General features: G+C 40.5%; 1 protein-coding gene across 1 annotated transcript in view; it reads right to left on the bottom strand.

Moving 5' to 3' along the window:
- The window catches only part of DNAH9 (dynein axonemal heavy chain 9), a 303,311-nt gene that overhangs the window by 230,980 nt on the left and 57,650 nt on the right, over positions 1 to 14,681 (bottom strand). The window contains exons 18-19 of the mRNA XM_068529609.1: positions 2,738 to 2,960; positions 1,969 to 2,135 (exon numbers count right to left, since the gene is read on the bottom strand). Of these exons, the coding sequence (XP_068385710.1) occupies positions 1,969 to 2,135; positions 2,738 to 2,960 (390 nt within the window). The remainder of the gene's footprint in view (positions 1 to 1,968; positions 2,136 to 2,737; positions 2,961 to 14,681) is intronic.

The following is a 14,681-nucleotide window of genomic DNA, read 5'->3' as shown; positions in this document are numbered from 1 at the left end:
TAGGTGTGGATGTTGTTAGCACTGAGCAGAAATACCCAGCTTGATTGCCCGCCTGCCTCACCAGCTATGGCCCTGTATGATCAGTGTTGAATTTCAGAAATTCAACTGCATGCCCAAAGGAGAATCAAAAGAATGTGCTTCAGACTCTGAAGGAATAGTCCCAAAAGAAGTTCCACAAATGTTTTGAGCAATAGATGCTTCTTTGGAACAAGGGCATGGCTCCTAAGGCACTTATTCTAAAGGGACACAGACTCATTTGGAGTTATATGCCCTGGCATGATTGCTTAAAAGGGAACCAGTTACTTCCCTTAGGGAGGCAGTCTCTACCTTGGCTGCACACTGGAGTCACCTGGGGAGCATTACAAACTACTGATGCCCGGTGTCACCGCCAGAGAGTCTGATTTAGTTGGTCTGTGGGACAGACTGGACCCCAGGTGATTTTCATGCTTTAGAGCTCCACGTTGTGCGTTTATCCTAAGCACAGTTTACACATCTGTCCTCCCCTGCCTCTTGACATACTCATCTCGTGCTCTCTAGCCCCAAGTATAATGCTTGGGAGACAGTAGCTGCTTACGAAATGTTTGATGAATGAATAATAGAATAGGTAGGCCCTTACTGTGTGCCAGGTGTGGTGACCAAGTCTCAGTTTGCCTGAAATAGAGGGGCTTCCCTGGATGTATGACTTTCAGTGTTAAAACCACAACCGTCCCAATTAGCACAACACTGTAAATCAACTATACTTTAATAAAAAAAAAAAAAAAAAAAAAAAGAAAAGAAAAAAAAACCCCAAAACTGTCCCAGGTAAACCAGGATGGCTGGTTACCCTAGTGCCAGGTCCTATGCTAAAAACTTGCAAAGATTCGTTATTTAATCCTATCAACAACCTTATGAGGTGGATACTATTATTAACCCCGCTTTACAGATGAGGCAACTGAAGCAAAGAGATATTAAGTGACTGCCCTGACTTAGGCAGTGAGTAGTGAACCTGAGATTAGACACCGGTCTTGTTAAATCCAGAGTCCATGTACTTAATCATTATGTTGTCTTTCCTCCCGATAAAGCTGTGATTTATTTTTCCATTTTGTTTGTTGCTTTAGCGTGTATCTCTCAATGTCAGATTTCTGTAAGTAACCCTTGAAAATAAAAAGCTTCCTTGCTCCTTACATAGGGCATTTTTCAGTCTAGTGACTTCCAAAACTACAGAAGAGACCCAGCAGGAAGCCCAGCTAGGGAAACAGAAGCAAACCCCGGAGCTGGACTGAGGGGAGAGTGTCCACTTCAGCTGGCATGTCAGCAGACACAGAACCGGCTGGTTCTCCTGGCTGGAGCCCCTGACGCCGAGGAGCAGACCAGGAGCAGACCCTGTAGATTTCTCCACCAAGGCAGTGAGCCCCTGAGAAAAGGACTTGTGTGTGTGTGTGCACGTGGGCACGTGTGGATGAGTGTTGCCCATCCCACAGCTGTTTTGTTCGTGTAAAGACCCCTGACCACAAGTAGGGAGGAGCCTGAGAACTAACTACTAAGCAGAGAAAGTACACCTTGAAGTAAATCCATCACTTCAAATCCTGCCATTAGGCTACTGAAGTGCCTTCCAAAATTATTTTAAAATTCTATCAGCCACTTTTTTAAACCGAAAGAACAGGAGTCTGGGAGAATTTAGAATACTAACAGTTTAGTAAAAACCTAGTACTCTTACCACACACAATCCCTTTATAGACCTGGAGACACAGAAGCTTCTAGACTTTTTTTTAAGTATTTGTACAGCCTTTGTTCACCCCACACGGGCCGCAGCGGTACTCTGTGAACATGAGCACCAGGTTCTAACCAGTGGACCTAAGCAGGAGGGAAGACTAGTAACTAGTCATCGCTTGTTGAAAGAATACGCGAACTCCACGGAGAGATCACCGTGACTTAAGATGCTGCCGTGCTTAAAGGCCGGGAAGCAGTGGTGGCAACTTGGGTGCATACCTGAAGGGGGCTTCTCTGCGGAATCGCTCCCAGAACCGCTGCTGCTCTGCCTCGAAGGCCGCGCACCTCTGGCGGAGGAGGGTCACTTCATTCGCCTGCAGGGGGGCCACCTGCTGCCTCACGGTAACAGCCATCTTTTTAATGTTGTTCCATTTCTCAGGCAGCTCCTGCAAAGGAGACCTCAGTGTGGTCATACCCTCCCCCACAGTCCTGAGGCTGGACGCACCCGGATGTCTTCATCTCTGCCCCGATGCCAGGCTCTGATGCCGTGGCATCGTTCGACCCTTCCTTGACTTGGCTCCCTGGATGCCCACTCTCCCGACGATCACCTACTTCTGATTCAACACTATCCTTCTTGCCCTTAACTTCTAACCCAGTAACCCTTGCCCTTTTCTTCATTTTCTAAGAGTGCCTAGTTATTTCCTCTTATGCCCCACATCTCCTCTTAGACCATCATAACATTCCTCAGACCTGCTTTTTGTTCTCCGAATGAAAAATTCGGCTCTTCCCTAATTCTGGAAAAAGAACCCAAACACATCATCCACATCAGTTCTCCCATATATGTCCAGCGTTACAGTGTTTCATATTTATTGAGTTTCAAGAAAGTGGTACACATTATACATGTGTGACACATTTAGCTCCAAAGCATGGACCTTGAGTTATCACCAAGCCCTGTTTTTCATTTACTTCAACCCACCTCATCTCACTCTGAAATCCCCAAACTTTCCGTCTATCTCTTTTATTAAGAAAACATAAACTTTGCACTGACCTCCAGCTGCCTGAACAGTGCTTCCGGCAATTCTTGTCCATAGGTCTTCAGCAATTCAATAGTCTGCTTTAAAGGCTCAAACATCTCATCGGTGCTGCTCTGTCGTTCTTTAAGAGCCATAAGGTGTCCCATAATTTCAACCAATCCTTGGAAATCTCCTTTTCCGACTTTCTTGAGCAAGCCACTCTCACTGTTTTTAATAAATGTTTCAAGGTCGGCCAAGCTGAGCAAAACAAACAGAATGTGAGGAGCCATTCTCCTTTCACTCCTTGAAAGGAAGATTTATTTACTCCCCCAACATTAATAGCTATTATTATGGAAAACTCTCCATCCTCATGGTATTATTATGGAAAACTCTGCATATCCTGAGGGTATTATTATGGAAAACTCTCCACATCCTGATGGTAAGATATGACCCTCTTCAGAAGTGTCAAGGTCGCAAAGGACAAAGACTTAGCCCTCCATGATGGAGGGTGCATTACTGGGACAACTGGTGAAATGTGAATAAGTCTGTACTAAGTAAGTTACTACTTCCACATCAATACTAACTTCCTTGTGTTGATAACTGTACCACGGTTATCTAAGATGATATCATTTGGGAAAGTTGAGTAAAGGTAAAAGAGAATTCTTTGTACTATTTTTACAACTTTTTTTGTAAGTCTGAAATTATTTCAAAGTACATATATTACAAATTATGTTGTGAATCTCAAATTATTTTTTAAAAAACTGAAAATAAATACTATGGCCTCTAAGGTCATACACACTTGGGTTTAATTTTGACACTTACTAGATGTGTAACCATGGCCAAGTCATTTAACATCTCTGAGCCTCAGTTTCTTCATCTATAAGATTGGAAAAATCATTTCTTTCTCACTGGTTATTTGTGAGAGTTAAATGAGATTCGTTCTTGAATTCAAAAATGTTTATTGGGCAACTATTACGAGCCCTAGCCGGCTTCCAGGTTCTGAGGATAGGATAATAAATAAGATAAACAAAGTCTCTGTCCTTATGAAACTTACATTCTAGTGGGAAAAATAAATATGACACAGATCAATGAGATAAATGGTACAGTTTCACATGGTGATGAGCGCCATGAGATAAGGGCATAGAGACTAAGGTCAGAACTATTTTATATGAAGTGGTCAGTAAAGGCCTTTCTATGGAGGTGATGTTTGAGCAGAAATGTAAACAATATGAAGGAGTGAGCCAAGAAAGAAACAGGAAAAGAGCTTTCCAGGGAGAGGGGGCAGCATGAGTAAAGGCGCTGAAGCTGGATTCAGTTTGATTCTCTTGAGGAAAAGGGGAAAGTCAGAGTAGCAGAAGCATAAGGAGAAGAGAAGGGAGCACCGAGGGAGAAGAGGTCAGAGAAAGGGCCAGACACTGGGAGGCCTTATTGGCCATGATAAGAAGCTCAGATTTTATTCTAAGTGTGAGAATTCTGAGTAGGAGAAGGGCATAATTTGACTGGTTTTCAAAAAGAACTATAGATGGAGAAGAACAGATTTCAGCTGGAGGCGGTGATGATGATGGTGATGGTGACATGGGTGGGGAGACAGGAACAGAAGCCGGGGGGCATTTAGGGACTATTGTGGTTGTCTGGGTGACAGAAGATACTGGTTTTGACCTGGATGGTGGACATGAGGAGTGGTCAGATTCAGGGCAGTTTTGCATGTAGAGCCAATAAAACCCACTAATGGGTTGGGGGAGGGGTGTGAGGGAATAAAGAAATCAATAAGGACTCCTGGCAATGGGGTGAATGATGATGCCATTTAAAGAGATGGGGAAGAATTGGGGAAGACTGGGGTTTTTTTGGAGGGAGAAGATGGAAGGAGATAAGTTTTACACATGTTAGGTTTAGGGAATTCCCTGGTGGTCCAGTGGTTAGGACTTGGCACGTTCACTGCCGGGGCCCGGGTTCGATCCCTGGTCAGGGAACTAAGATCCCGAAAGCCACCTGGCCCGGTCAAAATAAATAAATAAATGTGTTAGGTTTGAGATGCCTCCCAGACACCTAACGGAGATACTTATTAGGCAGTTGAATTTAAGTCTAGAGTTCTTAAGAGACGGGGCTAAAAATATAAATTTGGTAGTTATCAGCACACAGATTATTCAAAGTGTTAGATTAAATATCACCTGGAATATGGCTGTGGCTAGAAATGAAATTCCAGGATCGAGGTTTCAGGAGTTCTAATATTTTGAGTCCTGGAGGAGATGAGCCCAGTCAAGGAGACCTTGAAGGAGAAAATCAAGAAAGTGAGATCTCCTGAAGAAACGTTTGGGAAGGAGGGAGTGATCAGCTGTACCAAATACTGCAGAGAGGTACAAGTAAGACGATGACTGATAATCACCATTGGATGTGGCCATATGAAAATCATCGGTGCTCTTGGCAAGACTGGTTTCAGTTGAGCAGTCTAATAAAGGCCTGACTGGAGGATAAGTTGGAGAATGTGGATTTCTGTTTCTAGCTGTATGATGTACATGATAATATGAATGACCCTTTTGCTAAGACAACAGAAATGCTTAAGCACGTATTTCAAAATCATTTAAAAATGCATCACTAAGGTGGCATGAAATTAAGGAATCTCCAGAAGCTGAAAATGTAGTGAAAGCAAGAACCCTGGGAGGTAAGCAAGGTTCAAAGCTGGCTTTCACAGGATAGTTTCTATTGAACCCCGGAGATCTTGAGCTTCTACTTTGATTCCTTATGAGAACTGGGGAACAGGTGATTAAGCCTAGGGCCCACTCAAGGTGAGGAAGCTAATGGGAAGTTGCGTGTGAAGTTGCAACGCTGTTAAGGGTGAACAAGAAATAAACAGGCTGCATGGTATGGGACAGCATGGAAACTCGCCCGAATTAACCATGGCACTAGATGGACTGCTGTTAAGTTGAGGTACAAGTGGTCTGGGGTTGGAAGAGTCCCTTGATGACCGGCAGAAACAAATGAAAATCCTTTCTGGAGGAATGCAACAAGAATCCAATCCTCAAAGGATTACTCTCCAAGGAACATGATTTTATAATCGAAAGTCACAAAGTACATAAGGAAAGAAGTCACCATGAGTGGGAGCCAGCAGAAACAGCTGAATTAAACCTGTGAATATTTCAGATACCGGAATTCAGGTGCAGAATATAAAATAGCAATATTTAATATGTCAAAAGACAAAAGAGTTCTTGTTTAGGTGCTTTGCTTTACTATTTCTGACCCACATACCTGGAGCAAAGGTTTTCCCTGAAGTTTCCCAGACATCTATTCGAGATTCACTAAGAAAAACAACTTCATCCTTTTAAGTATATCAGTTTGTACAGAAATACTTTCTTTAGGAATCACCCTTCAGAAGCCTAGATAAACTCTTACATTCTCAACACGTCACCATGCCTTACCCTGGCCCCAACCTGCCTTTATGTTCAAGCATAAATTCAGCATTGTCTCATAGTCAGGAATGGAGGTGATTTCCGCAGCTTTCCAAATATGCCCAGAATCTGTGATAGTGTGTGGACCTTTGTATTGAATGATGGATTCAAGAAGTGACAAAACTTATTGAAGTGGATAACATGAAAATTATGGCCTGTGATGGCATTATTTTGTGAAAAGAAACTTTTAATATGTGTTCTAGCAATGCAAAAATGATCATACCGTGCTATGTTAGCGGGCAATTCCAGTAGAAAGAAGCTAATAATTTTCCATAGGCCTTTATGTTAACTTTGATCTATGGCAAGAAGAAACAAACCATTTTTAGGCTGACAAATCAAAAGTTATCTTAAGATCATCCTCTAGTAAATGTATTCTAAAACTTGAAAAATGAATAAATAAAAAAGAAGGAATTTGAGCAAAGAACAGGAGGGTATAAAAATGAGTAAGCAAAACTGTAAAATAACCAAATATAAGATCTAAAAATGGAAAGTATAATTAAAATTTAAAGCTCAATGAATGGATTAAACAAGAGATTTAGACAAAACTAAAAGAGAGGATTAGGGTGTTGTTTGATAAAAGTGGAGAAATTATTCAACTGCAGTAAAGAAAGACAAACAGCTGAAAACTGAAAATTATTCAAATACATGGGGGATATTTAAAAGTGTATAAGTGTAACAAGTGTACTAAGAGGTCCAGGAGGAGGTAATAGAGAGAATGGGCAGGAAGCAATCTCTGAGGATATCTTGGCTGAGAATTTTCTTGAATTAATGAAAGACACCAAATATAAGATCAAGGAAGCCCAACAAATTCAAGGTGAAATTAATATAAAGAAACCCTCACATAAGTACTTCAGTATGAAACTGCAGATTACCAAAAGTGAAAAAAAATCTTAAGATTAGCTGCAGGGAAAAGACGGATATCTATTAATAAAGAAAACCCTAAGTTGATGGCTGACGATGCAACACCAAAAATGAAGCCAGGACACAATGGAATAATATTTTCAGTAGGCTTACAGAAAATATGTTATCCTAGAATTCTCTCTTCCACATATCAATTCTTTCAAGAACAAGGGCAAAATACATGCATTTGGAGAGAAAAAGAATGAGAGTTTTACCAAAAGAACCTTATTAACGGACCTTCTAATGACTACAATTCAGATAGCGAGTCTGCAATGTAGGAAGATGTAATGAGCAAAGATATTGGTAAATATGTAGATAAATTTAAATAAACAGTGAGTGTATAAAAATAAAGTATGATTTGTGGAGTTTAGATAAATAGCAGAGAACAATTGAAATTACTTGGAATTATAGAATATAATTTGATGTATGAACGGTTGAGATCAAACTAAAGTCCTTGTATTGGTTGTGAAAAGAGTAACAGTACTGATTAGTTTATTCCTTTTAAGAATGTTTTTTAAAATAGCTACGGTTAGCTATTAGAAAAGAAGACGTAGATAGCACAACATCCAAATTAGCAGAAGGGAAAAAATGGAATAAGAAAAAGGAAAAATAAAAAAAATATTTAAAAAAATTCAACCCAAAAGCAGGCAAGAAAGAAAAAAAAGAAAAGAAGAACAAATAGAGAGGACACAATAAAATGGTACAAATGAATTCAAGAGCTTCGCTGGTGGCGCGGTGGTTGAGAATCTGCCTGCCAATGCAGGGGACACGGGTTCGAGCCCTGGTCTGCGAAGATCCCACATGCCGCGGAGCAGCTAGGCCCGTGAGCCACAACTACTGAGCCTGCGCGTCTGGAGCCTGTGCTCTGCAACAAGAGAGGCCGCGACAGTGAGAGGCCCGCGCACCGCGATGAAGAGTGGCCCCCGCTCGCCACAACTAGAGAAAGCCCTCGCACAGAAACGAAGACCCAACACAGCCAAAAATAAAAAAATAAAAAATAAAAAATAAATTAATTAATTAATTTAAAAAAAAAATGAATTCAAATATAGCACAATAGACATTAATGAACAAAACGTTCCAGTTAAAAGAAAGATATTAAGGTAGATAAAACATTCAGTTCTATACCAATTATAAAGATCTCTCCTAATATAAAGGCACAGAAATACTGAAAGCCAGACGATAAAATAAGAGACACCAGGCAAATGTCATACAAAGGAAACTGGTTTTGTTATACTAATATACAACAAAACACACTTTAACACAAGAAATATAGCTAGTGATAAAAGATTTCTAACGTGTGGCTAAAAGATTCAATTTTCCAGGAATATATAAAAAGTCAAACGCTGTATGCTCACATAGCATAACCTTAAAAAATATGAAACAAAAAGAGACAGAATTACAAGGAGAAATGGACACTCTACCATCAAAGTGGTAGATTTTTAACACAGTTATCTCAGTTAATTGATAAATTAAGCAGACAAAAAAAAAAGGCAGCGAGGTTATAGTGGATTTGAAGAAAACAAGTTTGATCAAATAGGCATGCACAGAACATTATACCCAACATTTATAGAGTACACATTCTTTTCAAATATGCACAGAACATTTATAAAAACTGACCAAATTCAACAAATTTCAGAAGCTTGTCATTACATATGTTACATTCTCTAACCACAATACAATTGTTAGAAATTAATGACAGAAATGCAACTAGAAGAACCCATGTTTTAAGATTAAAAAAATATATATGCACATCATAATGAATGTTAAAAATATTTAGAGCTTAATTATTACTAAGACTTGTGAGATGTAGGTAAAATTGTACTTAGAAGGGAATTTATAACTTGAAGTGTTACATTAAAAGAGACAGAGGGCTCAAGGTGAATAGCAAAGCACACATTTTAACTTAGCCAAAGGACAGAAAATAAACCCAAAGAAAATAGAAGGAAATAATAAACATAAAAGAATTATCAAAATAGAAATCAAATTATAATAAAGAGGATCAATGGGTTGATAAGATTGTTCTTTGTAAATCTCTTGGAAGATTAAGAAGCCAGAAAGCACAATAGAAATGAATAGAAATCTAAAAAGGAACATATCCATAGATTCTGTAGAGATTAAACAGGTAAGAGCATAATATAAATTTCATGACAATAATTTGAAGATTTACATGAAATGGATACATCCCTAGAAAAATATGACTTACTAAGGAATAGAAAACCTTAATATTCCTATCAACATTAGAGAAATTACAGGTAAAAATCTTGCCACAAGCAAAATACCAAGCCAGATGTTTCAATAGGAGATTTAAACGTTCAAGGATCAGAGAATTTCAATCTTACACCAACTCTTACAGAGAATAAACAAGAAGGTTACTTCCTAACCCATTTTATGAAGCTAGCAAAACCACAGAGCAAGACCAGACAAAGATGTTACAGAAAGGAAAAACTGAAAGCCACTTTCATCAAACACAGACACACCTCAGTGCTAAATAAAATATCTGCAAACAAAATCAACCAATGAATACACTGAAAAAGACAGTATTTCATGTTGGGCTTAACTCAGTAACGCTAGGTTGGTTCAGTATTAGAAACCAAATAATATAGTCACAACTTTAACATATTGAGGGGAAAAAAACAGAATTATCTTAATGGAGTGAGAAAAAGCACTTGATAAAATGTTATATCCATTTTCGCTAAATCCTCTTAACAAATTAGGACTAGAAGGGAACTTCGTTAATCAGATAAACAGAAGCCATAAAAAACTCACAGAGCATTATACTAAGTAGTGAAATGTTGAAAGTATCCACTTTAAGACTGGGGACAAGACAAGGATACTTACCATCACCACTTCATTCCATGCTATACTGACAGTCCTAGCCAGTGTGGTCAGATAAGAAACAGCGATAAAACGCATTTTAAAAAAAAGACTGAGGAGGAAGAAATAAAATTATCATAACTTTGTAGATGATGATTATGCACATAGCAAACCCCAGAGAGTACACAGATGAATTATTAGAATTAACAACTTATTTAGTAGAGTTGCTTGATACAAAATCGACATGCAAATGTCAATTCATTTCCATGCAAAATATGATTTTAAAATATCATTTACACTAGGAAACAAAAAATAAAATATTAAGGAATAAATCTTAAGAAAGACGTGAAAATCATTTTAAAGGAAATGATTACAAAATTTCACTGAAGGACATTAAGGAAGATAAATGGAGAGACAACATGTTCTTAGGAATACTCATTACTACAAAGATGACAATTCTCCTCAAATTGATTGCTCTATAGTCACTGCAAGTATAATCAAAATCCCAATGGATTGTTTTGTCTACAAACTGATTTTAAAATGTACGTAAAATAGTAAGGAAGGGCTGAGAATGACTGAGACATTCTTAATGAAAGTGAACAAGGTAGGGACTCGCCCTGCCGGATATCAAGATTTATTACAGAGCTACAGTAATTAGGACTGCATCATATTAATGCAGTGACCGACAAAGAGCTATTTAACGCGAAAAGATAAAACTTGTAGGAGAGGATGTAAGAGAGTATCATCAGGATCTCAGGACAAGAAAGGATTTATTTAACAAGAGAAAAGAAGACAACACAAGGGAAAAATGGACACATTTGGCTACATAAAAATGAACTTGTCATCAAAATATACCATAAATGGAGTGGGAAGACGGGCCACAAAACGGGAGACTAAATCTGCAATATGTACAATCAGCAAAGGATTAGATATACAATATATGTCACTTCTAAGTATAAGAAGGGAGAAGATAAAGTCCAGCAAAAAATGGGCAAGAGCTATGAAGAAGCACAGAATAGGAAGCATAATGACTCATCCAAAAACAGAAAAAGATGAGCCACTTTATTCATAGTCAGAGTAATGTAAAATGTCTATCACAGCGAGATGCCACTAAGCTCCCACCAGAATGGCCAGCAGTAAACAGTTTGTCAGCAGCAAGAGGTGTTGGGGACGTGGGGCTACGGGAATCTTCACAAATGGCCGATCCACCTTGGCGAGAGTTGTCATTAACGTGCACTGACCCAGCAATTCCACTCCTAGCTATACACCCTAGAGCCATGTTTGCTCATGGATACTGTGACAGCTGTATAAGAGAATGCATAGCAACCTTGTTGATATTAGTGAAACCATCTGAAACAACCATATCAACCACAGAATGGATAGATAGATTGTGGCATATTCAGATGATGGGATACCCTACAGCAGTGGAAATGAATGAACTACTGCTATATTCTCAGCGTGGATGGGTCTCAAATATAATGCTGAATAAAAGAAACAGGACAGAGGGATATATAGTATGCAACCCTTTCATTTTTATAGCTTTAAAATGCAAATCTCAATATATGTATATCTGTGTGTGTGTTTGTGTGTGTACATATATATATATACTAAGCCCTGAAGAAAAGTATGGGAAGGATTATTTCACATTTAGGGCAGGGGTGACATCTGGTAGGGAGGAAGAGGGATTTAATCAGGGAAGAGTACAAAAAAAGAGTCTACGGGAGTTGGGAAGAATCTATGAAAATGTTCATAAAAATATTTATGTTCATAAATTTAATATGAGATTGGTCAGAAGACTGGTTTGTTTTTCCTTCATCAAGGATGAATTGCTCAGGTGCAGGTGTGGGGCACTGAGTTTAAACAGTCAGGGTTTTACGAGGTGGGAATGGGAATGGGGAGCAAGGGTGATAAACACTGAGCTATCCCGATAAAGCATCGGGACCAATGGATTGGAAATCCTGATGGGTCTGAAGAACTTTGCATGGCACCGTTGCCAAGTAAGACAGCTGGAAAGATACCAAGTGGTGGTCAGAGAATGGAACGCTTTAACCTGAGATTCTGAAGGGGAAGCAAGTACTTGCTCATCTTTCCTTCCACTCCACTGAGGGCACAACATGGAATTAGGTAGCAGAGGTATGACGGAAGGAAAGGGCAATGGAGAGAGAGGTCAAGAAAATAAGAGGCAGGTATAATGAAGGCTCCATGTGGATGCTGAGTCACTGAGGATGATTATCAGCAGCAGGATGGGAAAGGGAGACTGAGCCAGATGACATGACCTGCAACGAAGGGGAGGAATGGCTAAGGGCTTGGCAGGTGACTGCGGCAGCGACAAGTGGCAGGTTGTACTGTCTGATAGAATTCACTCCAGTGAAGCCGGAGGTTTTGAGGGAGGACCAGGTGGAATGGTCTGGAAGCAGCAGTGAAGAGCAAGAATATCTCATCTACCTCTAGGCCCAGTGGTTAAGAGGGATATAGGAGAAAAATCAGCCCTACTTGGGAGGGCTGCAGGGAAGCAGTATCCTCAGGAGAGAGCTGGGTTTCAGTTAGAGCAAAAAAAGGATGAGAGAAGACGAAGGGACAGTGGACTTTGCTGATGCAAGATCCTGAGGTCCAGGGGAAGAGCACAGGGGAGGGCTTTGCAAGGGCAAGGGTGGGGCTGAGTAAGATCAGGGCATAAGGAGCTGAATGGGGATGAGAGTTAAGATGATGCTATGGACTGAATGTCTGTGTCTCCCACAGATTCATATGTTGAAGCCCCAACCCCCCAGTTGCAATGGTATTTGGAGCTGAGGCCTTTGGGGAGGTAATTAGGGTTAGACGAGGTCATCAGGGTGGGGCCCCCATGAGGGATTAGTGGCCTTATAAGAAGAGGAAGAGGGAGATCTCTCTTTTTCTCTCTGTGCACGAGAACTGACTAAAGGCCATGTGAGGACACAGTGAGAAGACAGCTGTCTGCAAGCTAGGAGGAGAGCTCTCACTAGGAATCAAATTGACTGGCATCTTGATCTTAGACTTCTTAGCCTCTTGAATTGTGAGAAATAAATTTGTGTTGTTCAGGTCACTCAGTCAGTGGTATTTTGTTATGGCAGCTACAAGGATCCTAATACCAATTCCAATGCCTATGGGTGGGTAGGGGGGTACGCCACACCACCAAGCAATTCTCCAACACCAACTGCTTGTCCTACAACTTGACTCAATTCTGACACTATTTACCTGGAGATTCCACAGGTTAAGGGCTCAGTCCTACAAGACTGCCTCACCCCCTTCAGACCCAAACACTAGTCCAGGTTGTCACCTTGCCTCTGACTGACCAGCTATAGGACAGAGGTTCCAATGACCTCCTCCTTGCATTTGATTAATTTGCTGGAGTGGCTCATGGAACTCAGAGAACCTGTTTACTCATTAGATTACTGGTTTATTATAAAAGGATATAACTCAGGAGCAGCCAGATGGAAGAGATGCACAGGGCAAGGTATGGGAAAGGATGTGGAGCTTCTATACCCTCTCTGAATGAACCACTCCTCCGAATCTCCATGCATTCACAAACTGGGAGCTCTTGAAACCCTATCTTTTTGGTTTTTATGGAGACTTTATTACACAGGTATGATTGATTATACCATCAGCCATTGGAGACTAATTCAACCCCCAGCCCCTCTCTCCTCCCTGGAGTTCTGGGGAGTGAGACTGAAAGTTTCAACCTCTAATCACATGGTTGGTTGTCCTGACAACCACCTCCCATCCATAGGCGAGGTCCAAAAGTTCCATTAACATAACAAAAGATACCTTTATGGCTCTCACCACTTAGGAAATACAAGGGTTATAGGAGCTTTTGCCAGAAACAGGGATGAAGACCAAATATTGGGCTGGCCAAAAAGTTCATTCGGGCTTTCCCATGCATCTTATGGAAAAACCCGAATGAACTTTTTGGCCAATCCAATATCTATATCTTATTACAAATCGCAGTTATCACAGCAGTCCAAGCTGAATAAGACAGATGATAACGAAGGATTGGATTTCTGACAGTAAATGAAGTATTTATGTAAGGCAAGGTGGGATTAATCCTGACACCTACTAAGAGAAGGTGGAAATCACAGAATTACAAGGCACATAGTAGACAATAATAAATATTTTTTATTGTTCTTATTATTTCGTTTTTTATCTAATCTTTGAGAACACAATGAGACATTCTCCCAAAGTGTAGCAAAGGAGTCAGTTTATGGATCACCAACTATTAAAACTGGAAGGCACCTTACAGGAATCCAGTCAAACTTGTCTTCTTTCAGAGACAAGGAAACAGGGGTTCAAGGAGGACTCAGGCCTTCTCAGTGCTCTATCATGTGTTTTCCTGTTAAAACAACTGTTACGGGATTCCCTGGTGGCACAGTGGTTGAGAATCCGCCTGCCAATGCAGGGGACACGGGTTCGAGCCCTGGTCTGGGAAGATCCCACATGCCGCGGAGCAACTAGGCCCGTGAGCCACAACTACTGAGCCTGCGCGTCTGGAGCCTGTGCTCCGCAACAAGAGAGGCCGCGATAGTGAGAGGCCTGCGCACGGGGATGAAGAGTGGCCCCCGCTCGCCGCAACTAAAGAAAGCCCTCGCACATAAACAAAGACCCAACACAGCCAAAAATAAATAAATAAATAAATTTATTTAAAAAAAAAACAAACAACTGTTACATCCTGTGAAGCCTCACCTGGTAGGGACACATGGAAGCTGCTGTCACTATGCCCTGTATCAACCCTGTGTTTCCGATGCTCTGACATTGGGGGCCTTGTCGGCCCTGGAGGGATTGACCCTCCCAGGGTTAGCCAGTTCCTAGA

Source organism: Eschrichtius robustus, chromosome 20, assembly GCF_028021215.1.
Source record: "Eschrichtius robustus isolate mEscRob2 chromosome 20, mEscRob2.pri, whole genome shotgun sequence".
NCBI lineage: Eukaryota > Metazoa > Chordata > Mammalia > Artiodactyla > Eschrichtiidae > Eschrichtius > Eschrichtius robustus.
Note: the sequence above shows the minus strand (reverse complement) of the source record. Positions and strands in the feature narration are given on the sequence as shown.